The sequence below is a fragment of the Aquarana catesbeiana genome, linkage group LG01 (genome assembly GCF_042186555.1).
Source record: "Aquarana catesbeiana isolate 2022-GZ linkage group LG01, ASM4218655v1, whole genome shotgun sequence".
NCBI classification, from domain to species: domain Eukaryota; kingdom Metazoa; phylum Chordata; class Amphibia; order Anura; family Ranidae; genus Aquarana; species Aquarana catesbeiana.
The window spans coordinates 947811862-947837689 of NC_133324.1; the positions used below are offsets into that span (position 1 = coordinate 947811862).

Genomic DNA, 25828 nt, shown 5'->3' on the forward strand with positions numbered 1-25828 from the left:
ACTCTTGGAGGGGATGATAAGGGACTATATACAAGATTTTAGTAATAAGAACGATATCATTAGCAGTAATCAGCATGGATTCATGAAGAATCGTTCTTGCCAAACCAATCTATTAACCTTCTATGAGGAGGTGAGTTGCCATCTAGATAAAGGAAGGCCCGCAGACGTGGTGTATCTGGATTTTGCAAAAGCATTTGACACAGTTCACCATAAACGTTTACTGTACAAAATAAGGTCCGTTGGCATGGACCATAGGGTGAGTACATGGATTGTAAACTGGCTACAAGGGCGAGTTCAGAGGGTGGTGATAAATGGGGAGTACTCAGAATGGTCAGGGGTGGGTAGTGGGGTTCCCCAGGGTTCTGTGCTGGGACCAATCCTATTTAATTTGTTTATAAATGATCTGGAGGATGGGATAAACAGTTCAATCTCTGTATTTGCAGATGATACTAAGCTAAGCAGGGCAATAACTTCTCCACAGGATGTGGAAACCTTGCAAAAAGATCTGAACAAATTAATGGGGTGGGCGACTACATGGCAAATGAGGTTCAATGTAGAAAAATGTAAAATAATGCATTTGGGTGGCAAAAATATGAATGCAATCTATACACTGGGGGGAGAACCTCTGGGGGAATCTAGGATGGAAAAGGACCTGGGGGTCCTAGTAGATGATAGGCTCAGCAATGGCATGCAATGCCAAGCTGCTGCTAATAAAGCAAACAGAATATTGGCATTAAAAGGGGGATCAACGCAAGAGATAAAACGATAATTCTCCCACTCTACAAGACTCTGGTCCGGCCGGACCTGGAGTATGCTGTCCAGTTCTGGGCACCAGTCCTCAGGAAGGATGTACTGGAAATGGAGCGAGTACAAAGGGCAACAAAGCTAATAAAGGGTCTGGAGGATCTTAGTTATGAGGAAAGGTTGCAAGCACTGAACTTATTCTCTCTGGAGAAGAGACGCTTGAGAGGGGATATGATTTCAATTTACAAATACTGTACTGGTGACCCCACAATAGGGATAAAACTTTTTCGCAGAAGAGAGTTTAATAAGACTCGTGGCCACTCATTACAATTAGAAGAAAAGAGATTTAACCTTAAACTACGTAGCGGGTTCTTTACTGTAAAAGCGGCAAGGATGTGGAATTCCCTTCCACAGGCGGTGGTCTCAGCGGGGAGCACTGATAGCTTCAAGAAACTATTAGATAATCACCTGAATGACCGCAACATACAGGGATATACAATGTAATACTGACACATAATCACACACATAGGTTGGACTTGATGGACTTGTGTCTTTTTTCAACCTCACCTACTATGCAACTATAACAAAGAGTGAAAAATTTAAGGGGGTCTGAATACTTTCTGTCCCCACTGTATACAGATCACTTCTAAAAGCCTCAGGATCCCTTCAGAAGTTGTATTTTATAGACAGAGGCCTTCTTGGGCATTGTGCGCCAAGGATGACACAATGTTTCCCATCTCCACTGTATAAACCCGTCAAGCCAGAGGAAGCCGCCTCCGATTCTGTATTAGCTCCACAGAGAAGAGATGACCCGGGCAGAAATAATCGCTGTGAAGGTACTGCAGAATCAGAGAGGCAAAGAGAACAGTAAAAGCAGCAGAAGGTTGATCTGGGGGGTATTGGCAGACAATGTGAAGTCAATGTACCGTAAAACTGTGTTACTGCACTGTCAGGAGAACTATGTTCTACATTCATTGTAATACATTGGACCTCTGCATCAATGTCCCATTGGGAGCCATTAAAGCAAAAACGTCCAGGAGAAGTAGGAGAATTTACAATGAAATGATGCTCCAAGATTTAACACTTTCTCCTCTTTTCTTTGGAACAAAAAAACACAACTGCTTTTTATTTATTTTTTTTATCTTTTTATCCAAAAAGCCTTATGCAATGTTAAGTTCAAAGCCAAACTGAAGCACGTCATTCAACACCAGGCCCATCTACCCCCAACAGAGGTCTAGTCATAAAGGTGGAGTTTTGGTGTAGAGCCGGGATATAGATACAGGGGTTGATTTACTAAAACGCGAGAGGGCAAAGTCTGGTGCAGCTCTGCATAGAAACCAATCAGCTTCAAGGTTTTTGTTTTTTTTTTGGCAAAGTTTCATTGAACAAGCTGAAGTTAGAAGCCGATTAGCTACCATGCACAGCTGCACCAGACTTTACACTCTCCAGCTTTAGTAAATCAAACCCACAGTCATGAATTATCTCACAGCTCTCATTCTCAGATAGATCATCATTAAAATAACCCACCCCACTCATTTATTTAGACTAAGGCTGGCCATACACTATTCAATTTTCCTGTTCAACTTTCCTTTAGATTTACCAAAACCATATAATAGGAGGACAAACCTAAACACTTTCAATTTGGATGCAATCAGGCAGGCCCTTGTACTACATAGTTGAAGGTAAATCTAAAGAAAATTGAACAGGAAAATTGTATGGTGTATGGCCAGCTTAACACTGAGAAATAAAATTCCTTTCTATAAACTGCAAATCATTAGAAGGCAATGTAGCCATGCTACTAAAAGTTGCACTAAAAATAGGAGTGTAATTAGCAATTCAGAAAAAATGTAAATAAAAAAAATAGATACATAAATAAAAAAGTGGAGGCATAAAAGAAATGTACAAAGAAGAAAAAAAAAAAAAAAAAAAAAAAAAAGAAAGAAGGAAAGCGGGACCAACTGACCCTGGGAAAAATGAGAAGCAACTTACAGTTGGGAAAGGGAAAGGGGGGGGGGTGGGGCGGACCACCTCCCCTGGGGAGAGAAAAAAAAAAACAAAAAAAAACAACAACACTACAACGGCCAACCTTCCCTGAGGGGGCACAGTGGTTCTACATGGATCTTTAAAGAACAAAACAAAAAACACCCTGTGTAAATTATTTGCATACACTGGACAACAAAGACTTTTCCATGAGGAGTTGCCCTCATGGAAAAGTCAGAAAAGCTGGGCCCTTGTAAACCAGGTTTTGAAGGGGAACCTAGAGGTTTCTAACCAATTTCCTGGAAAGATTTTCACTTAATGAAAGCGGACAGGATCGCTTTGAAGAAGTCCAAACCCAAGAACATAAATTAATGTATTATATTGCAGTTTGCCAGTCCTTAGATGTGGCGCCCCTCCTCCATCCAATGGAAATGGACAGGAAGACTTCTTGTAGTCCAAATCAGGAGAGCAGCCTAGGTTGACAATGCTGCTGCTCGTCCATAGATAAAAGTGGAAGAGCTGAGCGAGTGTTGCCACCCTAGGACAGCAAGTGTTTCAGGTTAACATAAACCAAATTCATCCAACGCATAAGGAGTGCAATATGTTGTATTTTTGTTTCAGGGTTTAGAATCACTAACTAAAGACCATGACAAGCGAGTCTCAATTTAAAAAACAGATTTGCGTTTTGGACTGAGGAAACATTAACTGACCAGTTTAGCAAATAGACTGCACCTCTGTTGGAAGAGGTGCCTAGCTCTCATTCCCTGCCCTGAAAAGGCATCTTGAAAATGGATGATACCAGCTATCCAGCCCTCTTTTGTCCAACTAAGGATAGTGCCCGTGCTAACGCCCTGCCACCCTACAAGAAGTCCATCAACCTAGACATCCCATATCAAGGCCAATACACAGCAAACTAACCGGAAAGAGCTGGACACGCACCAGTAATAATTGAACAGTGGTTGGCCACATTCAACAGGAGTGGTCTAGCACTGTTGAAGTTCAACCTCCACCCCCCCCCCATTCTTAAATCAATGACACATACATAGGAACATTGGGGCCCTTTTCAGTGAAAGCCCTCCAAGGCCATACTGAGGAGGAACAGTTGGTCATATTCATAGACTGGAGAAAGGAAGGCCTTCGATCACAGCAGAAACTCAACCCCTTCCACCCTCCCCACCCAATAACACATATTGTACATGGTGCCCCTTTGAGTGAATGCCCTCCAAGGCTATCCAAAATAGCAACAACATTTGGGTCTCACCTTCCGGCAACGCGTTAATGGTGGTCACTTTGAGGTTCAGGTTCGGAAGTGGTACCGCAGAAATGTTCTTCCCCAGCTTCTGATTTAAAGGCAAAGTGAAGGCGATTTCATACTTGTGCAGAATCTTCAGAAAGCCGACCTGTAAGACCACAAAAAGAAACCAGTTACAGAATTCCTTTCTCCTTACTGGCCTGTGCTGATGAGTAAAGACTTGCAGCAGCCGGCCTGTACAGAGCTCCAATAGCTTGCTGCGACTGGCCTACTTCTTCATCAGCCAACCATACAGCAATATTTTACGCATGGAAGCAACCAAAAAAAAAAAATTCCCAATCTCCAGTTCTCAAACCCTCATTTCTATTATTTGCAAAAATACACATAAAAAAGGGGCCAAAAAAGGATAAATGTACTTTGTTATAAAGTGCACTTATCGTTTAACCCTTTTGCCCCCACCGCCTTAATGCTTGTGGCGGGGGGGGGGGGTTTACGAACAATTGCAGTCACCACAAGCGTGTGTACACTGCGCAAACCGACAGTTGACTTTCTAATGTAAGGGATGCAGCAGCTGTGCAGCTGCTGAATTGTTTCCCGTGACCCCCAGAGTGCAACTCACCCCTGATGTCTTATCAGGCGTCTAAAGCACACCTGATACCTCATTAAAGAGAACCAGTCTTAAAAATGTGATATCACATATGGGACTTCTATTTTAAACTGAATGGGCTATTTTAAAGCTATACTTTATACTTTAAAGCTTGACATGTTGGGCATCTATTTACTCGGCACAACCTCATCTTTTCTGTTTTCAAAAAAAATTTAATATATTGCATTTAGGTGCCCAAAAATTAGTGCATTTTTTTTTAAGGACATTAGCTTAATAAACCATTGTGCAAATATCCTGTCACAAAAAAATTGGAACTACTGCCATTTTATGCTCCAGGATCGCTTTCAGAAAATATAGGTTGTTTGGTGGTTTTAACTAAATCTTTTGCCCGAAAATCTTTTTTTTTTTTTTTTAACGTGTGAAAAAAAAAAAAGAACAAACAAACAAACAAACACAACAAACACAAACAGCTCTGGCAGTGAAAAGGTTTAATTATGATTAATATAATAATAAACGATTTATATAGCGCCAACAGTTTACACATCGCTTTACAATGTAGAGGGGGGGGGGGGGGGGCAGCACAATTACAGTACAGTTCCATACAGAAGAGACAGGAGAGCCTAATTCTGTACATACAATTTATAAACAATAAACAATTACAGTGCTAACAATATGCTTAAAAAAAAAAATAAGGCAAACAATCTGGCTATAATAAAGGCACAATAAACACTGCAAACAACAAGTAAAGAAATATAAAAGCAATCAATATCATAAGTGCATGAAGTATCAAGTATGCATCATTGATCCATTTATATTATTCAACGCTGAACAATACATGTTGCATTACTCATTACAAGCACTGCACTGATGTAAATAAATTAAAAAAAAAAAAAAAAGGAAACTGCGTAGCACACTGATAAGTCGCCATAGACAAAAGTCCAGTGTCCTCTATTAGGGCCAGTTCACACCAAAATGCAGTGCGGAAAAGGCGCGCTCCCTGCGCATTTCCCAAACCACGTTCTGACACGCTGCCTTTGCAATCTGCATGCTGGTAGTGTAATATTAACGGCACCACAAACAAATCACACGGTATCAGGCGATTTGGTATGGCAAGTTTTTAAAAAGAGTAGTGCATGCACTACTTTTTCCACGTTCCGGTGAGATTTGCAGCCCATTGCAATGAATGGGCTGCAAAATCTCACCACAGGTGGGTTCCAGTGCGATCCCTGCGTGAACCGGCCCTAAACCGGCTAAAAACTCTCTGCCATTAGGAATGATAAATTGAAATATAGGAGAAAATTTGGGACCCATGGATAAAATCTCTGAAAAAAAAATAAAATTAAAAAAAATTAAAAAAAAAAGGAAAAAAAGGGAAAAGAAAGAAAAAAAAAAGAAAAAAAAAAAAAATCAACCCCAATGAGTCTTCTTTACTACTCTTCATGCTAAATAAAATAATGTTTTTTTTCTCTTCTATGAAAGGCAGTAGGTCTTGCTTGCCATGTGTTTTTGTTTTGGCAAAAGATGCATTTTCTGATTATATGTTCAGTTTAAAACTGCCCAGATGTAGGACAGGTTTGGGTTAATAAATAGCCCTCCATGGTATACAAGGGATAGTAAGAGTTATGTCCATCATGGCTTATCCTGTCCATACATTAGATTCCAGAAGAAACATTTTCTCCATCACGTGCTTCTGAAAACCTCCCGCTGTCATCTTCTGCCAAAGACCCGCCAACATTTGTACAACGAGCTCCAGATGATCTCTATTAATGGACTGACACGTAGCCAACTATTCCAACACAAGAGACTGAAGAGTGACCTCTAGCCTGGGCTGCTACGAGTCAGGGTTATACAACAAGAACACCGTCCAATACTGACATACTGCGGAGCACATACAAGAGAAATTCAGGAGCTAATCAGTCCAAACAAATACATAATGGGGTCTTTTAAAAAAAAAAGAACCCATTGGTTATTTATTGTGGAAAAAAAGAGGAATTTTAACTTACCTGTAAATTCCATATGTTGGAGTACAGCACAGGATACAGGCCAAATCTTCAAAGACCTTGTGTTATAGGCTCATACCACCAGGAGATTGGACCCTACTTCACTTCGTAAGTTCTTAGTTTTGTAGCAAGCAATGCAGGGTAACCAAAAAAAAAAAACAAAAAAAACAAAAAAAAAAAAAAAACAGAAGGGATGGTGTGGCCTATATCCTGTACTCCAAGATATGGAATTTACAGGCATGTCAAACTTTGCTCTTCACACAGTAGAGGACACAGGCTGCATATTTAGAGACTCTGCGACATTTCCAAGCAGTGAATGAGAAGGGTGAGTAACAACTAGGCGAACAACACTGTTCCAATAAGTACAACGATAAGAACCAACCACCCAACTTCAGAGTGCCACTGCAAGAACCTTGAGGCCAAACGTTGCATCCATAGAAGATTGGATTTCCATCTGGTAAAAAAAAAACTTTGAAAAAAAAGGTATGAACAGAGTCTAGGTGGCAGCCCTTCAAAGCTGGGCCACACCGGCTTGATGCCGGAATGCCCAGGAAACAAGCGCTGACCTGATGAAGTAGGCGTGTAAAAGCACAGGGGGAGTTCCCACCTGCACTATAGCCAAGAGGGCTACAGTGCAGCTCTCCTATTCTGGAAGTGTGTCCATAGATGCCCTACCAGAACCATGCATCAGGGCACACTCCGATCGCTGTGTCCTTTGGACACAGCTCATCACAGATCGCGGTAAAGGGCCAATCACAGCGACCCTTTATCATGTGATCAGCTGTGTCCAATCACAGATAGTCACATGTAAACAGACTTGCTGGTTATTGGCAGTCCTTTCCTCACACACTGCCTCTGTGCAAGGAAAGGAGTGCCGATCACCGGGCTGACAGTACATTGTTTACACTGATAATCAGGATCATCAGTGCAGCCTCATCAGTGTGACAGCACTAAAAGCTGAAAACTAGCGTGGGCAGAAGGGGGTGAAAGTGCCCAGTATTGAAGTGGTAAAGAAATGGTGCACTTGGAAGTAGGATGTCCCCTGTCCTAAAGATAGGACAAATAGGTAGTCTGTCTTCCCAACAGAAGCAATTGCTTTGGAGCTAGACTCAGATGGCTCTGACAATGTCCAGGCAATGAAGAACAATTTTCTTTGGGTGCTTTGGCGCAGGGCACAAAGATGGAAGGACTAGGTTTAACTGATAGAGGACTGATTGCACCATAGGAAGAAAGTATGAGGAATGGCACCTTACAAGAAAGAACTTCCAGCTAATCGAAGAGGATATTCCTGATCTGAGAAACACCAACCAAAATGTCTGGAGCATCCAAAATTGTTCTGTGGACATTTGCAGACAGCTGGAAGACATACGAGTCCTTCAGCAGAAGGTAATCTACATAACCTGTGACCTGGATGGCCCAAGTTCTTAGAAGGGCAAGAAAAGGGGCTACAACCTTTGTGAATTCTCTGGGAGCAGAAGATTGGCCAAAAGGCAGTGCAATGAACTGGAAATTATTGCCTTCCCTTGGAAAGCGCAGAAAATGCTGATGTGGTGAATATCAAAATGAATATGCAGATAGACATCTTTGATGTCTATGGGTGGCAGGTATTCCCTCGTCTCAGAATGGCAATTGACCTTGCAGATTCCATGCTAAACATTGGAATTCAGAGGCACTTGTGGAGGGATTTGAGGTCCAAAATAGGACAAATACCACCATTGGGCTTTGGTACTGTAAACCAGGTTTGAATAGAATCATATCAACCTGTCGTCTTGTAGGGGTCTTTAAAGCATTCTCCAAATTTGATTGCCCTTGGGCAGATTTGATTGAGAGAAAAAAAAAAAAAAAAAAGTGGTGAGGGGGTAGGTTTTTAGATGCGAGGCCTCCCCCTTTTTAGGAATAGGGCTTTGGGGAAGACTTGGTGGGCTTGGTAGGTCATGTCTAGAAGAGCTAAACTTAGGTTTTGAAGATGAAGCCTGGATAGAGCGATTAGGTGCCATGCCTTTTGAAAAGGTAGAGGCTCCAGAGAAGGTTGGTTGGTTGGTTTTCTGCTGCAGAAGTAGAATCTTCACTCCTGTGTAATATTTTATACATTTGGTGTAACAAGTACATTTACATTTGACAAGGTCCCACAAAAGAGGCATCCTCCTTGAAGTGCATACACATGAGTCATCTTTTACAGGCAGCTTCAGCTTTTAGCTACAAAATTCTGTATACGTGAATGAAGATTAGGACCATTTTGGAAATTTGTTTCATTACTTGTTCTAGGGCATACACACCACAGAGCAGGCAGAAGGTAATTGCTGTAATTGCTCAGTTAAAGCACGGTCCCGGAATATAGGCTCGTGTTGGCTGGTAATTGTCCTAGACCAGTTAGCTGCTGTGTGACTGACAAATCACATCGATAGCTGGTTGCGGAGCTCGGCCTGCAAGTGAAAAAAGGGCTCTTAAGGAGCATCTCAAACTTCCTATCTGCAGAATATTTAAATAAAAGGAACATCTTCAAATTGGTACAATGAGATGTTTAACCCTTTCACTGCCAGGTCCAGACAGTTGGGGTGGGGGGATTGTGTATATCTGACAAGTCGACTTGAGTTTGTCAGATGAAAGTGGTCCGGCACCTCCAGCCGCACCGGATTGCTTTCCCATACCCAGGTAATGGGCGCCCAAAGCCCCCCACCATGTATTCTGGGCTCCGTGTGCCTATCTGCAGGCCCGGGACCAGCGTAGCCGGTCCTGCCGGGTAAAGTGGAGGGAGCTGAACAAACACACGTCCGCTCTTCTCCCCTTCTATCCGCCAATTCCCGCTGAGTAGGCAAATGACAGGTCTGTGTCCACTACGCTATGCAGAGGAGGCATGTAAAACCTTGGACAGAGGGGTGGCTGTGGACATGGTCTACTTGGATTTTGCAAAAGCATCCGACACAGTTCCGCACACACGGCTCATGTGTAAAGTCTACAGGCCTTTGAAAGATCAATCTGTAAAATGGATAGAAAACTGGCTAAAAGACAGCATTCAGAGAGTAGTGGTTAATGATTCTCACTCTGAATGGTCTAGGGTTATCAGTGGTGTACCCCAAGGTTCAGGGAGAGGAAGAGGGAGAGGGAGAGAGAATGAGAATGAATTTTGCCCCTGTACAAATCATTAGTAAGACCTCATCTGGAATATGCAGTTCAGTTTTGGGTACCAGTTCTCAAAAAGGATATCGGGGAACTGGAGAAAGTGCAGAGAAGAGCAAAAAAAACTGATAAGAGGCATGGAGGAGCTCAGCTATGAGGAAAGATTAGAGGAACTGAATTTATTCTCTTTTAAGAGGAGATTAAGGAGGGATATAATCAACATGTATAAATACATAAGGGGTCCATATATTGAACTTGGTGTTCAGTTATTCACTTTAAGGCCATCACAGAGGACAAGGGGGCACCCTATATGTCTAGAGGAAAAAAGATTTAATCTCCAAATATGGAAAGGTTTCTTCGCAGTAAGAGCTGTGAAAATGTGGAATAGACTCCCTCCAGAGGTGGTTCTGGCCAGCTCAGTAGATTTTTTTTTTTTTTTTAAAAGCAAAGCCTGGATTTTTTTCCTTAATGTACATAATATAACTGAGTACTAACATTTATAGGTAAAGTTGATCCAGGGAAAAACCAATTGCCTCTCTGGGGATCAGGAAGACATTCTTACCCCAGCTGGAGCAGATTGGATCACGCTTTGCTGGGGTTTTTCACCCTCCTCTGGATCAACTGTGGGTAAAAGTATTGTGTACTGTATATGTGATTTTATTTTATTTTTTAATGGTTGAACTAGATGGACTTGTGTCTTTTTTCGACCTGACTAACTACGTAACTATGTAATCTTCAGGTCTAAAGTGTTTTTCTAAATGTGTGCAAAAACAGCTCCGATAGTGAAAGGGTTAAACCAATCCACTAGTACATGAACATGGAAGGTCTTTTTAGATTTAGCAGGTCTCTTTCTACACAAAGGGGCTTGGCCAGATTAAGGAGAATCAAGTGCAACAATGCCAAGGCTTTTAAACAATGAGCATATCCACATTTGCATGCATATTAGCTGAAGCAGAAAATTTAGGTGTACAGGAGTCTGGTGAAATTTTCCGCAGCCTCCTCTAACACTGCCACAAGTCCTCTTCATTCACTTCTCTGTTCACCTCTTCTAGGCCAGGCATATTGGGATCTGACTCAGGTAGAGACGGTGGAGCCTGAGAAGGTTCCTGGTGTTTGAGCCTTGGACAGAGATGGATGTCATTAAACCTGTTGCCCAAGAAATTGTGATAATTGCAGAAAAGTCGGATTCAAAATCCACTGCTAAAAATTGGGTCCTACTCCAGTGCAAGGGAAACCTTATGACTCTGAGGTCTTTGGCAGAAAGAATGTTCACCTGAGCTTTGGCTGCGATTCCCCATCGCCCGGTTTCGGTCATAGCTATGGGTGAGGGGAATTTCCTGTAGGACACTCACAGGGTAGGGTGCAGAATATAGGGTAAGCGTGTGTGAAAGGAAAACGCTGCAACCCAGATGGAGACTGATCATCCTATAGCGAAGTCCTTGTGGCAAAAAGGCTAGAGGAACTGCCCGAGTCACTTATAAGACCTTAAAAACACCTGGTCATCTTCCCGGGGTCTAAGCTCTGAGTAGGACATTTCAAACATAGTCCAGTTCTTTTACGGTAGAGGTCAGCAATACAGAGTGACCCTGTCTTACCTGCCCTTGATGCTGGTCCCTATATAGGGTCCAAGCTTTGCCCATCATGGTGGTTATACCCTTGCAGGAGTCTTCAGGGATTGGGTTCCCTAGGGATGGCCCTGGACATGTATAGCACCCTGCAGCTGACTACATGTGCTGCACAAAGCGCTGAGGCGAGTACCCATGCAGGATCCAGTGCCCAAACCAAAATTTCGAGCTGTCCCCATGGTTTGGGTTCTGGGCACAGATCCCATGGTTTTAGCACAGTAATATGGATCTGCATACACGGTTTCTGATGTGGCATTTAGAAGCAGAATCTAGTCCAGAAGCATCGAGTGAAGAATCTGAAGATAAAAATAAATGTAGCCCCCTTGTTCTAAACAGGGGCTACAAAGCCAATTTAGTTTTTGGGTGGGCTTTAGTTAGTTCAGACTGATTGTATAGTTTTTCACCTGGGTTTTTCCCCTAAGCTTAAGTTGGCTTGTGATTTCTCACTCACCAGTAGATGACACTGATATCTCTGGTCATAGTATGAGATTTCACAAATAAAACTAAAGTTATGAAGATGTACATGTTCTTCAGCCAATTAGGATTAGGATTAGGTTTATGCCACTGGTGCATGCTGGTGGAGGATATAAATATTTGGGACAGGAGGGGCATGGCCTAGCGCATGGAGCTGTAGGACGTGCATCGCGGCAGCTCCCGGTCCCGACAGCTTCCGTGGGGCTCTCTCCTCCATTATCGCCCACATTCCCTCCAAAATCGAAACGATGGGCAAGGGGAAGCCCAAGGATCAATCCAAACCCACTGGTGACCAGACACATGGCAATTTGGGATGGTTTCTAACCCGAGCATCTGCAGCCTACATGAACCAGGGGAATTCCAAGATGGCATCGGCACCTCCATCCCCGGCCCGCTCTGAGCCAGCAGACACCATGCAGGTACACTCCAGGGGCCGTTCGGCCTCTTGCAGACCTTGAACCTCCCTTACACAGCCCCCACAGCCTCATTATGCTCCGGTGATGGCTGGGATATGGAATCGCAGATGCGATCCCTGCACACATACATGCTATCCCTGCCTACAAAATCTGACTTTGAATTATATCTCCCGCATAGAAAAGACATACAGGCAGGAGAAAACAACTTAAGAAAGACCTGGGAGTCCGTATGGAAGACAGAGAACACCACTGATGGCATTTGCAACACATTGCTGTCACACGAGGAGACCCTTAACTCCCACACTGTTTTACTGCAGCAGCTCATGTACCACCAAGACGATATCGAGAACCATAACAGATGGAACAATATCAGGATATGTGGCATCCCTGAAACAGTGGAACACAAAGACCTAGCAGGGGCAGTCACCGCCATCTTTAACCAGCTACTCCAACAGCCTAAAGATGCCCACATTGAACTGGACAGAATTCACAGGACCTCGGGCCAGATGAACCCCGATTTATCCTTTGTCTGCGATATACTTTGCAGGGTCCACCTCTACAAGGTTAAGGAGGAAATTATGCGGGCCGCCAGTACACAAGACTCCATCCGGCTAACGACACCCCTGTCATGCTGCTCCCAGACCTCTCACGCCAAACACTCACATCTCTCCTTCCAGAGAAACATAACTAAACATAATAAAAACATATTTGACTCTAAATATTTGGGACAGGCCATGTGCTCTCTCTATTCCCCTGAGCTGAGGCCTAGGGAGATGCTGCTGGATGGAGCTCTGCTGTTGGGTCCAATAGCCTGTTTAGGTCCTAACGTATGCTGAAATGGTCCTGAAGCTATCCTGCTTCAGGAGGAAATTGTGCCAAAGAATACACCCAGGGGAGGCACCTTGCTGGAGAGTGCCAGAAAAAAAATGTCTGGTCTCTCAAATAGCCTGGTGACTTACTTGAAGGATGCACTGGAACTTGGATTGTGCTTGCAGTGTTGCTGGGTCATCTTAAAGGTTTTGACATGGTTAAGCTGGACACTGGTCTTGAGAGTCTGTAAGTTATCTGCTACAGTATCTGGGACTCCCTAACCCTCACCTCCTTAACTGGTCTGCAACCATTTTTAGCCATGGGGTGAAATGCTAGACCACCCCTGTTTCTGGAGGAGATATCCTGCCTTTGGTGTGTCAGAGGGGTGCTACATAAACTGGTTAAGAGTGATTCCTTCATAGAGAAGATAAGGTCCATTGCGTTTAGGAAACTAGCAAAAAAACTGAGGTCTCAGAGTGGGGTAGGGTTATAGGGGAGGCGCCCATGTCCTCAAAAGCAATGCCAGTGTCCAATCACCTAAAGGTAGGAGCTTATAATCCAGGTTTATAAAAACTCAGCCTGCGTCCTGTACCGCACGATTAAAAAATTATGTTTATTCTATTTGGCAGGGCTGAAAAAAAAAAAAAAAAAAAAAAAAAAAATCTAAACCGTTAAACCCAAAAAAACGAAAATATGTTGCAGCTGTCTTTTTCTTTTATTGGTCACGTACTTAATTTCCTATAAACATTTCAGGATAAAAACATATTAGTCTCTCGTGGTGCTCTAAGCTTTACAGCAGGGAGCATTTCCCACCATCGACTGCGAACACGGCAAAAAGAACATCATGTTACAGGCTATGTGTTTTTTATAGCACCTAAAAATAAAATGTTTTCAGCAGCATGAAAAGCCACAAATGCAGCTGTGTGATCAATAGATGGCGGAAAATAGGAATTTAGCAGATCTGGTCATCCCTCTGGACAAACGTCTGGCGTCTAATCACGTCCTTTAATAGGATAAGCGGCTCAGCACACGCTGCCGTTCAGGGAGCTGCCTGGCATCACCAGGCTTGGAAAAAAAAAGGCTGCGTCTACCAAACGGCATTCTCTGGAGTGGCAGACAAGCAGGCTCTCTGGACAATCATCAAATGTGTGTATTGTATGAGGCTAAACAGTCGTGAGAAGGAGGCCTTACAGGATCCCAAGGTATGTAGCCTAAGCTGGATTCACACCTTCGCTTGATATGCTTTCCCTTGGAATTAAAGCAAGTAATACACCATGACTCACATCAATTTGCATTAATGTGCATTAGAACGTGTGTTGACACACAATTCGATGCACATTAAAAACATGCAAAGATGTGCCTTTATTGATTTGAATGGAGAACTTATCAGGGGAGAAAATCGCACAAGTGAAAGGCTCACAAAATATGACTGGCTTAAGGAAACTTGATACAGTCAGACACGACGCCAAACATACAAAAAAAAATTGATTTTGCTTCTGTTTTGTTCAGTTTCAACCCAAAGTTAAACTGGGTTGAAGCAATCTGACCTCCTCCTCCGAGGATTAAATGCTTGTTTTGTCTAGGGCAGCCATTCTCACCCAGGGTTTCATGGAACCCTAGGGTTCCTCCAGGGGTGGCTTAAGGTTCCCTGAACTGTGTCCAACTGACCTCCCAATCTGATGATTCCTGCATATTGATGGGTCCAACATCTCATGGCAGAGCCTGCGGTATGACTGCAAGGGTGGCATCCTTCAAAACAACCCAATAAAAACCCGGTTTGAGACTTAACTACTCCAAAAGTTCGAACTATACGATCCTATATCATAAGGTCCAACAAACCCACTTGTGCAATTTTATAAAAATTATGCCTTTTATTGAAATTATTTTTTATAAAAACATTGCAGAAGTGGGTTTGTTGGACCTTATGATGTACGATTGGAGTAGGGTTGAGTCTCAAACCAGGTTTTTATTAGGTTCTTTTGATGTATGCTTTGGTACTGGTGACTCCTCTACAAAATGTCAATGGACTCCCAGATTTTACTTTATTAACATTAAAAGGTGGCCTTCTTTCCACTTCCCACCACCAACGTAAGGGGAATTTTTCCAATGACCTCCCAATGTACTAACCTTACCAGGGATTCCCTGCAACCTAAAGATTGTTTCAAGGTTTCTCTAGAGCACGGGTCTCAAACTGGCAGCTCCCAGCTGTTGTGGAACTACAAATCCCATCATGCTTGTAATTGTCAGCCTTGCAGTGCCTCATGGGACTTTAGTTCTGCAACAGCTGGAGGGCTGCCAGTTTGAGACCTCTGCTCTAGGAGTAAAAATGTTGAGCAGGCTGGTCTAGGGGGATGAAGGTGAAGTAACTTATTCCTTGCTCCCCTGGCACGGGCCCTCTCTGATGCTGCCAGGATAGGAGTGGGCCCTCAGTATTTTCACAAACAATGGAGGGCAACTGGACCTGCATTGTACGTAATGACATCAGAGAGCTGCAACCAACATGACATTGGGAAACAGTCTTAGGAGAAGGAGGAAGCCTCTAATTATTTCACCTTATTCCGATCTCCTACACAAAATAGGCATTTGACCAGATAGAAACCCCACTGCAAGTTTTTTTTGTTTTGTTTTTTCCCCTTCAGCCGCGAGTTCAGATTAAGGTCTTCAAATGGAAATAGCTGACCTCAGGGCTTTCTTCATCTAGCCATTACTGCAGAGTCCCACTCAACCCTGCTCTATTCTGTCTGTAAGCTGGTGGTCTAATGACCTCATGCTTAAGATGAGGAAGAGAAACTCCCAAACACACAAATTTACATACACAAGCTGGATTGGATGGACTGAACAGCAGAAACATCACCTTTACCAGAGAGAGTCTGAGGTTTCAATTAGACAATGACAAAGCAAAATCAGCAGCTGAAATATCTTTAGCTAACCCATGATGCACTGGGAATCCTTTGTCACTTTTGTTTTTCCTTGTGAAATAAGGATTTTTGCTCCACATTTTTGAAATTCTACACATTGATGTGGGTATGTACCTCAAGTAGGTCTGTCAGAAGGCAGGCCCTGAAATTCATGTCTTGTGGTAGCTCCTTTCACCAAGGGATCAGAGATCTTAGATAGCTGCTTGCCTGGTTTTCTACTCATCCCTGTACACCTTAGCTCTTGCTACGTGATATCAGTTGGACATAATCAACAAGGAACACACAAAGGGCACCAATTCTTACCTGCCTTAAAAAGTACAGTAAACAGTGTCCAGATCAATGTGACTGGAGGGCTTCCAGCACCTGCTTGGACCCACCAACCTTTAAATTGGTAGCCGGTTTTGTTCATATGTCATGCGAATCATATACAGTAAAAAAAAAAAATCCAATTAGCATATACACTATGTTGTCAGAAGTATTGGGACACCTGCCTTTACATGAATTTTAATGGCATCCCAGTCTTAGTCCGTAGGGTTCAATATTGGGTTGGCCCACCCTTTGCAGCTATAACAGCATCAACTCTTCTGGGAAGGCTGTCCACAAGGTTTAGGAGTGTGTCTATGGGAGGGAATGTTTGACTATTCTTCCAGAAGGGCATTTGTGAGGTCAGGCGTGTTGAACAAGTAGGCCTGTCTTGCAGTCTCCGCTCCAATTCATCCCAAAGGTGTTCTATTGGGTTGAGGTCAGGACTGTGAAGATCAGTCAATTTCCTTAACCCCAAACTCACTCATCCATGTCTTTATGGACCTTGCTTGTGCACTGGTCCAAATCATTTGGTGGTGGTGGGGGGGGGGGGGGGGAATTATGGTGTGGGGTTGTTTTTAAGGGGTTGAGCTTGGCCCCTTAGTCCCAGTGAAGGGAACTCTTAAGGCGTCAGCATAGCAAGACATTTTGGACACTTTCATGCTTCCAACTTTGTGGGAACAGTTTGGGGGATGGTCCCTTCCTGTTCCAACATGACTGCGCACCAGTGCAGAAAGCAAGTTCCAATAAAGACATGGATGAGCGAGTTTAGGGCGGAGGAACTTGAATGGCCTACACAGAGTCCTGACCTAATCCCAATAGAACAGAAGAGACTGCGGCCTTCTCGTCCAGTTTCAGTGCCTGACCTCACAAATGTGCTTCTGGAAGAATGGTCAAACATTCCCATAGACACTCTCCTAAACCTTGTGGACGGCCTTCCCAGAAGAGTTGAAGCTGTTATAGCTGCAAAAGGTGGGCCAACTCAATATTGAATCCTACGGACTAAGACTAGGATACGGTCATGTGCGTGTTAAGACAGGTGTCCCAATACTTTTGACAATATAGCGTATATAAACTAGGGGCTAAATATAGGCATCGGTAATTGGTATCGATGAGTACTTGAGTAAAAAGTATGGGCACTCGTACTCAGTTTTAAAAACTGGTATCCGTGCAGCCTTACTCTACACTAGGGAGGGTGCTACCCCAGATCTTTGACCTTTTTTTTTTTTTTTTGGCCATAATTCACATTCCCTTAATGAATAAAAAAACGGTTATTGAATTAGACCGAAGGTCTGAGCCAAAGAATGCCGTATACAACCAGGCTGTCATTATACCCCACGATGCAGAAAACAGTGGAAAAAAGCAATTAATCCAATTACAATCAGCTATTTAGTGACTCGAGTCTCCTGCGCTGACTCAGAAGACACAATAAGAGGCGGTGGGATGTGGGGTAATGCGGCCGGCGATAACAGTTATAAAGGGTCTCCTTTCACAACATTCTGAGAAGCAATTACCGGGAACAAACACCGCTATTACCAGCAGCCTTTAAAAGGGCAAATCCTCCTTACTGGTAAATATCGCCTCGAATAACCACAGCACATGAAACAAGCCATGCATTCTGATGGCGGGGTGTGCGACGGTGCTGTGGTCTCACTTATTTTTCATCATTTGGGCCCCATTCACACTAGGCGTGAGTGTAGGCCCCAAAAAGCATGCGCTATACTTTTTCAAGCTTCATGCAACAGAAGACAAGTGACAGCCACCAGGCGTGAATGGACTCTACTCGAGCGTTGTTGCAATTCAGGAATCGAGCAACGAAACGCTCAGGTGTGAATGAAGGCTCAAAGATGGTTCTAAACCCAAATCACTCAAAATATAATGAAAGCTTTACCTCTTCATAAAATTTCAAAAGGTTGCAACTTTCATTGCAGGGCGACGACCATCTCCTAATTGCTCCCCTGCATTGCGGTCTTGTCATTTGCACATCTGTTGGAGGCTTCCAGCAAGTGTGTCAACACACAGCAAGGACATGGTCATTAGAAGAAAGCCGCACCACAGCAATGATGTGCTGAACGATATGCTGAAGCAAGTGCATGTAGGCATGAAGTGGCTGCAAAGAGGCTTTATCAGGTACACAGAATTATAGAATTTAACCTGCTCACCTATCCATGGAAAGGCAGAGAGATATCGAGAGAGAGAGAGATATCGAAAGAGAGAGATAGATATCGAGAGAGAGAGAGAGAGAGAGAGAGAGAGAGAGAGAGAGAGAGATCGAGAGAGAGATCGAGTGAGAGAGAGAGAGAGATCGAGAGAGAGATCGAGTGAGAGATCGAGAGAGAGAAAGAGAGAGATCGAGAGAGATCGAGAGAGAGAGAAAGAGAGAGATCGAGAGAGCGATCGAGAGAGAGAGCGATCGAGAGAGAGAGCGATCGAGAGAGAGAGCGATCGAGAGAGAGAGCGATCGAGAGAGAGAGCGATCGAGAGAGAAAGCGATCGAGAGAGAGAGCGATCGAGAGAGAGAGCGATCGAGAGAGAGAGCGATCGAGAGAGAGGTCGAGAGAGAGGTCGAGAGAGAGAGAGATCGAGAGAGAGGTCGAGAGAGAGGTCGAGAGAGAGGTCGAGAGAGAGAGAGATCGAGAGAGAGGTCGAGAGAGAGGTCGAGAGAGAGGTCGAGAGAGAGGTCGAGAGAGAGGTCGAGAGAGAGGTCGAGAGAGAGGTCGAGAGAGAGGTCGAGAGAGAGGTCGAGAGCGAGAGAGGTCGAGAGAGAGGTCGAGAGCGAGAGAGAGAGAGAGAGAGAGAGAGGTCGAGAGAGAGAGAGCGATCGAGAGAGAGGTCGAGAGAGAGAGAGAGGTCGAGAGAGAGGTAGAGCGATCGAGAGAGAGGTCGAGAGAGAGAGGTCGAGAGAGAGAAAGAGAGAGATCGAGAGAGAGAGAAAGAGAGAGATCGAGAGAGATCGAGAGAGAGAGATCGAGAGAGCGATCGAGAGAGAGAGAGCGATCGAGAGAGAAAGCGATCGAGAGAGAAAGCGATCGAGAGAGAGAGCGATCGAGAGAGAGAGCGATCGAGAGAGAGCGATCGAGAGAGAGCGATCGAGAGAGAGCGATCGAGAGAGAGGTCGAGAGAGAGGTCGAGAGAGAGGTCGAGAGAGAGCGATCGAGAGAGAGGTCGAGAGAGAGGTCGAGAGAGAGGTCGAGAGAGAGGTCGAGAGAGAGGTCGAGAGAGAGGTAGAGAGAGAGGTCGAGAGAGAGAGAGAGAGAGCGAGAGAGAGAGGTCGAGAGAGAGAGAGAGAGAGAGGTCGAGAGAGAGGTCGAGAGAGAGAGAGCGATCGAGAGAGAGGTCGAGAGAGAGCGATCGAGAGAGAGGTCGAGAGAGAGGTCGAGAGAGAGGTCGAGAGAGAGGTCGAGAGAGAGGTCGAGAGAGAGGTCGAGAGAGAGATCGAGAGAGAGATCGAGAGAGAGAGAGATCGAGAGAGAGAGAGATCGAGAGAGATCGAGAGATCGAGAGATCGAGAGAGAGAGAGAGATCGAGAGATCGAGAGATCGAGAGAGATCGAGAGATCGAGAGATCGAGAGAGATCGAGAGAGAGAGCGATCGAGAGAGAGAGCGATCGAGAGAGAGAGCGATCGAGAGAGAGAGCGATCGAGAGAGAGCGATCGAGAGAGAGGTCGAGAGAGAGCGATCGAGAGAGAGCGATCGAGAGAGAGCGATCGAGAGAGAGGTCGAGAGAGAGGTCGAGAGAGAGGTCGAGAGAGAGGTCGAGAGAGAGGTCGAGAGAGAGGTCGAGAGAGAGAGAGATCGAGAGATCGAGAGATCGAGAGATCGAGAGATCGAGAGAGATCGAGAGAGAGATCGAGAGAGAGATCGAGAGAGAGATCGAGAGAGAGATCGAGAGAGAGATCGAGAGAGATCGAGAGAGATCGAGAGGGAGAGATCGAGAGGGAGAGATCGAGAGGGAGAGATCGAGAGGGAGAGATCGAGAGGGGGAGATCGAGAGGGGGAGATCGAGAGGGGGAGATCGAGAGGGAGATCGAGAGAGAGATCGAGAGAGAGAGAGATCGAGAGGTCGAGAGAGAGAGAGAGAGAGAGAGAGAGAGAGAGAGAGAGATCGAGAGAGAGATCGAGAGAGAGATCGAGAGAGAGATCGAGAGAGAGATCGAGAGAGAGATCGAGAGAGATCGAGAGAGATCGAGAGGGAGAGATCGAGAGGGAGAGATCGAGAGGGAGAGATCGAGAGGGGGAGATCGAGAGGGGGAGATCGAGAGGGGGAGATCGAGAGGGGGAGATCGAGAGGGAGATCGAGAGAGAGAGAGATCGAGATCGAGAGAGAGAGATCGAGAGATCGAGTGAGAGAGAGATCGAGAGATCGAGTGAGAGAGAGATCGAGTGAGAGAGAGATCGAGTGAGAGAGAGAGAGAGAGATCGAGTGAGAGAGAGAGAGAGATCGAGAGATCGAGATCGAGAGATCGAGATCGAGAGATCGAGAGAGATCGAGATCGAGAGAGATCGAGATCGAGAGAGATCGAGATCGAGAGAGATCGAGATCGAGAGAGAGAGAGATCGAGAGATCGAGAGAGATCGAGAGAGAGAGAGATCGAGATCGAGAGAGAGCGATCGAGAGAGAGAGAGAGCGATCGAGAGAGAGAGCGATCGAGAGAGAGAGCGATCGAGAGAGAGAGCGATCGAGAGAGAGCGATCGAGAGAGAGCGGTCGAGAGAGAGAGGTCGAGAGAGAGAGGTCGAGAGAGAGAGGTCGAGAGAGAGAGGTCGAGAGAGAGCGATCGAGAGAGAGCGATCGAGAGAGAGCGATCGAGAGAGAGCGGTCGAGAGAGAGGTCGAGAGAGAGGTCGAGAGAGAGGTCGAGAGAGAGAGAGAGCGGTCGAGAGAGAGATCGAGAGAGATCGAGAGATCGAGAGAGATCGAGATCGAGAGCGATCGAGATCGAGAGAGAGCGATCGAGATCGAGATGAGAGCGATCGAGAGAGAGAGCGATCGAGAGAGAGAGCGATCGAGAGAGAGAGCGATCGAGAGAGAGAGGTCGAGAGAGAGAGGTCGAGAGAGAGAGGTCGAGAGAGAGAGAGAGAGAGATCGAGAGAGAGAGAGAGATCGAGAGAGAGATCGAGAGGAGATCGAGAGAGGGAGATCGAGAGAGAGGTCTGAGAGAGAGATCGAGATCGAGAGAGAGAGAGATCGAGAGAGAGAGAGAGATCGAGAGAGATCGAGAGAGGGAGATCGAGAGAGAGATCGAGAGAGATCGAGAGAGGGAGATCGAGAGAGAGATCGAGAGAGATCGAGAGAGGGAGATCGAGAGAGAGGTCGAGAGAGAGATCGAGAGAGAGATCGAGAGAGAGAGATATCGAGAGAGAGAGATGTCGAGAGAGAGAGAGAGAGATGTCGAGAGAGAGATGTCGAGAGAGAGATGTCGAGAGAGAGATGTCGAGAGAGAGATGTCGAGAGAGAGATGTCGAGAGAGAGAGATGTCGAGAGAGAGAGATGTCGAGAGAGAGAGATCGAGAGAGAGATCGAGAGAGAGATCGAGAGAGAGATCGAGAGAGAGATCGAGAGAGAGATCGAGAGAGAGATCGAGAGAGAGATCGAGAGAGAGATCGAGAGAGAGATCGAGAGAGAGATCGAGAGAGAGATCGAGAGAGATCGAGAGAGAGAGATCGAGAGAGAGAGATCGAGAGAGAGATCGAGAGAGAGAGATCGAGAGAGAGATCGAGAGAGAGATCGAGAGAGAGATCGAGAGAGAGATCGAGAGAGAGATCGAGAGAGAGATCGAGAGAGAGATCGAGAGAGAGATCGAGAGAGAGATCGAGAGAGATCGAGAGAGAGATCGAGAGAGAGATCGAGAGAGAGATCGAGAGAGAGATCGAGAGAGATCGAGAGAGAGATCGAGAGAGAGAGAGAGATCGAGAGAGAGAGATCGAGAGAGAGAGATCGAGAGAGAGAGAGAGATCGAGAGAGAGAGATCGAGAGAGAGAGATCGAGAGAGAGATCGAGAGAGAGGATCGAGAGATATCGAGTGAGAGAGAGAGAGAGATATCGAGAGAGAGATATCGAGAGGGAGATATCGAGAGGGGAGATCGAGAGGGGGAGATCGAGAGGGAGAGATCGAGAGGGGGAGATCGAGAGGGGGAGATCGAGAGGGGGAGATCGAGAGGGAGAGATCGAGAGGGGGAGATCGAGAGGGGGAGATCGAGAGGGGGAGATCGAGAGAGAGATCGAGAGAGAGAGAGATCGAGAGAGAGATCGAGAGAGAGAGAGAGAGAGATCGAGAGAGATCGAGAGAGAGAGAGAGATCGAGAGATCGAGAGAGATCGAGAGAGAGAGAGAGATCGAGAGAGAGAGAGAGAGAGATCGAGAGAGAGAGAGAGAGAGATCGAGAGAGAGAGAGAGATCGAGAGAGAGATCGAGAGATCGAGAGATCGAGAGAGAGATCGAGAGAGAGAGAGATCGAGAGAGAGAGATCGAGAGAGAGAGAGAGATCGAGAGAGAGAGAGAGATATCGAGAGAGAGAGAGAGAGAGAGAGATATCGAGAGAGAGATCGAGAGAGAGAGAGAGATATCGAGAGAGATATCGAGAGAGATATCGAGAGAGAGAGATAGAGAGAGAGAGAGAGAGATCGAGAGATCGAGAGAGAGAGAGAGAGAGAGAGAGAGAGATCGAGATCGAGTGAGAGAGAGAGAGAGATCGAGATCGAGAGAGAGAGATCGAGAGAAAGAGAGAGAGATCGAGTGAGAGAGAGAGAGAGATCGAGATCGAGAGAGAGAGATCGAGAGAAAGAGAGAGAGATCGAGAGAAAGAGAGAGAAAGAGAGAGATCGATCGAGAGAGAGGTCGAGAGAGATCGATCGAGAGAGAGGTCGAGAGAGATCGATCGAGAGAGATCGATCGAGAGAGAGAGGTCGAGAGAGAGAGGTCGAGAGAGAGAGGTCGAGAGAGAGAGAGAGATCGCGAGAGAGAGAGAGAGAGAGAGAGAGAGAGAGAGAGAGAGAGAGAGAGAGAGAGAGAGAGAGAGATCGAGAGAGAGAGAGAGATCGAGAGAGAGAGAGAGATCGAGAGAGAGAGAGAGATCGAGAGAGAGAGAGATCGAGAGAGAGAGAGATCGAGAGAGAGAGATCGAGAGAGAGAGAGATCGAGAGGGAGAGATCGAGAGGGAGAGATCGAGAGGGTGAGATCGAGAGGGTGAGATCGAGAGGGAGAGATCGAGAGGGAGAGATCGAGAGAGAGAGATCGAGAGGGAGAGATCGAGAGAGAGAGATCGAGAGAGAGGTCGAGAGAGAGAGAGAGAGAGAGAGAGAGATCGAGAGAGAGGTAGAGAGAGAGAGAGATCGAGAGAGATCGAGAGAGAGGTCGAGAGAGATCGAGAGAGAGGTCGAGAGAGAGAGGTCGAGAGAGAGAGATCGAGAGGAGAGAGAGATCGAGAGAGAGAGATCGAGAGAGAGAGATCGAGAGATCGAGATCGAGAGAGAGATCGAGAGAGAGAGAGAGAGAGATCGAGAGATCGAGAGATCGAGAGATCGAGAGATCGAGAGAGAGAGAGAGAGATCGAGATCGATCGAGATCGAGAGAGATCGAGAGAGAGAGAGCGCAAGATGTCGAGAGAGAGATCCATGGTCCAATAAGTAATTCAATGTGCATTCCGCAGACAGTGCTGCCTACAGAAACCCATCGTCTGCTGGAAATGTAAACATGAAGTGCATTCTGTAGACAGTGCTGCTGGGAATGCAAACACTGAATTCTGCGGTCACTGCTGCCGGGATTTGCTGGCCACGTGCGTTCCGTTGACAGCGCTGCCTACAATAAATTCAGCCACAACAGCCGTGGCCAAAAGTTTTGAGAATTACACAAAATATTAAAATTTTCACAAAGTCTGCTGCCTAAGTTTTTATGATGGCAATTTGCATATACTTCAGAATGGTATGAAGAGTGATCAGAAGAATTGCAATAAAAATTGCAAAGTCCCTCTTTGCCATGAAAATTAACTTAAAAAGCAGAGGTCCACCCACCCCACAAAAAATTCTAAGTCAGCAGCTACAAAATACTGCAGCTGCTGACTTGTAATATACGGACAGTTACCTGTTCAGGGATCCCGCGAGGTCAGCTTCACGCCGAGTTCCCTACTGTTTATGCGCAAAGCACATCCCAATTGGTCCAGTGGCAGAGAAAGGAGGAGGCCAGACTTCTGACGTACCTCGCCAAATGGAGGAGACGAATAAGCGGAAGTTCCACTTTTTGGGTGGAAATCCGCTTTAATCCAACACACACAGCGTTAAGACTGTAAAAGGATAGAATATATATATATATATATATATATATATATATATATATATATATATATATACACACATACACACATATACACACACACTTACCTGCTCTGTGGAACTACACAGAGCGGTTACGAACCTCCTCTTTTCGGGTGCCCCGCCGGCGCTCCTGGCCCCTCCCCTCTGTCCAGTGTCCCCATGGGAGCACTCGTGTGTGCCCGCTCCTGAGTTCCGCTTCTGCGTCCATTGACACAGACAGCGGGACTCTACTCTGCCCAGCCCCCCCCCCCCCCATCATTGGCCTTGATTGACAGCAATAGGAGGCAATGGTTCCTGGCACCCCGGCAAAGCCAGCGAGACCTGGAAGTGAGAGGAGAGCTGCAGACGTAAGCAGCGCTGGATCAAATGAGGGCTCAGGTAAGTAAAGAGGGGGGGGGGGGGGGATTGCTGACACCTAAACATTTTTTACCTTAATGCAAGGAATGCATTAAGGTAAATAATGTTCAGGCTTTAAAACTAGGGTTGTCCCGATACCACTTTAAGACCGAGTACAAGTGCCGATACTTTTCAAGTACTCGCCGATACCGATTTTTTTTTGTGTGTGTCATGTGACAGTGGCACCAATATGCATCACTGATGACGTGTGGACTGTGTCAGTAGTTTATTTTATTTTTTTTTAATGCTCTCTTTTTTTTCCCTTTCTTCCCTTTGAGACAGGGAAAGGGACTGAGGACAGAGGGTACACAGTCACTTTCTCTGTAGCCTCAGCTGCACTGAAAATGAATGGAGAGGTGACACAGAGGCTCCTCTCCATTCATAAACTGAAGCAGAGTAACAGTTTATGATGCTCAGGGAGGAGGGAGAGGAGGAAGAGGAACAGCAGCACAGAGGGGAGGGAGGGAGGGAGGAAGGACAGCAGCACAGAGGGGAGGGAGGGAGGACAGCAGCACAGAGGGGAGGGAGGGAGGACAGCAGCACAGAGGGGAGGGAGGAGAGAGGGAGGGAGAACAGCAGCACAGAGGGGAGGGAGGAGGAGGAGGAGGAGGAGGAGGAGGAGGAGGAGGAGGAGGAGGAGGAGGAGGAGGGAGGGAGAACAGCAGCACAGAGGGGGGAGTAGAACAGCAGCATGGAAGGGGAAGGGAGCAGGAGGAGCACAGAGGGGGAACTGGAGGAGAATACGGGACAGTCAGGGGTGGTCGGGAGTTACAAGCACTGATCCCCCTGTATAAGATTTCAATAAAGCATCTGACAGCCACGGGAGGGAGAGGAGAAGCACTGTCAGATGATTTATTGAAATCTATACAGGGAGATCG

At 45.8% G+C, this 25828-nt stretch overlaps 1 protein-coding gene across 1 annotated transcript in view; it reads right to left on the reverse strand.

Annotated features, from left to right (window-relative positions):
• The window catches only part of ADISSP (adipose secreted signaling protein), a 117068-nt gene that overhangs the window by 57377 nt on the left and 33863 nt on the right, over nucleotides 1-25828 (reverse strand). The window contains exon 4 of the mRNA XM_073611115.1: nucleotides 3986-4124. Within this exon, the coding sequence (XP_073467216.1) occupies nucleotides 3986-4124 (139 nt within the window). The remainder of the gene's footprint in view (nucleotides 1-3985; nucleotides 4125-25828) is intronic.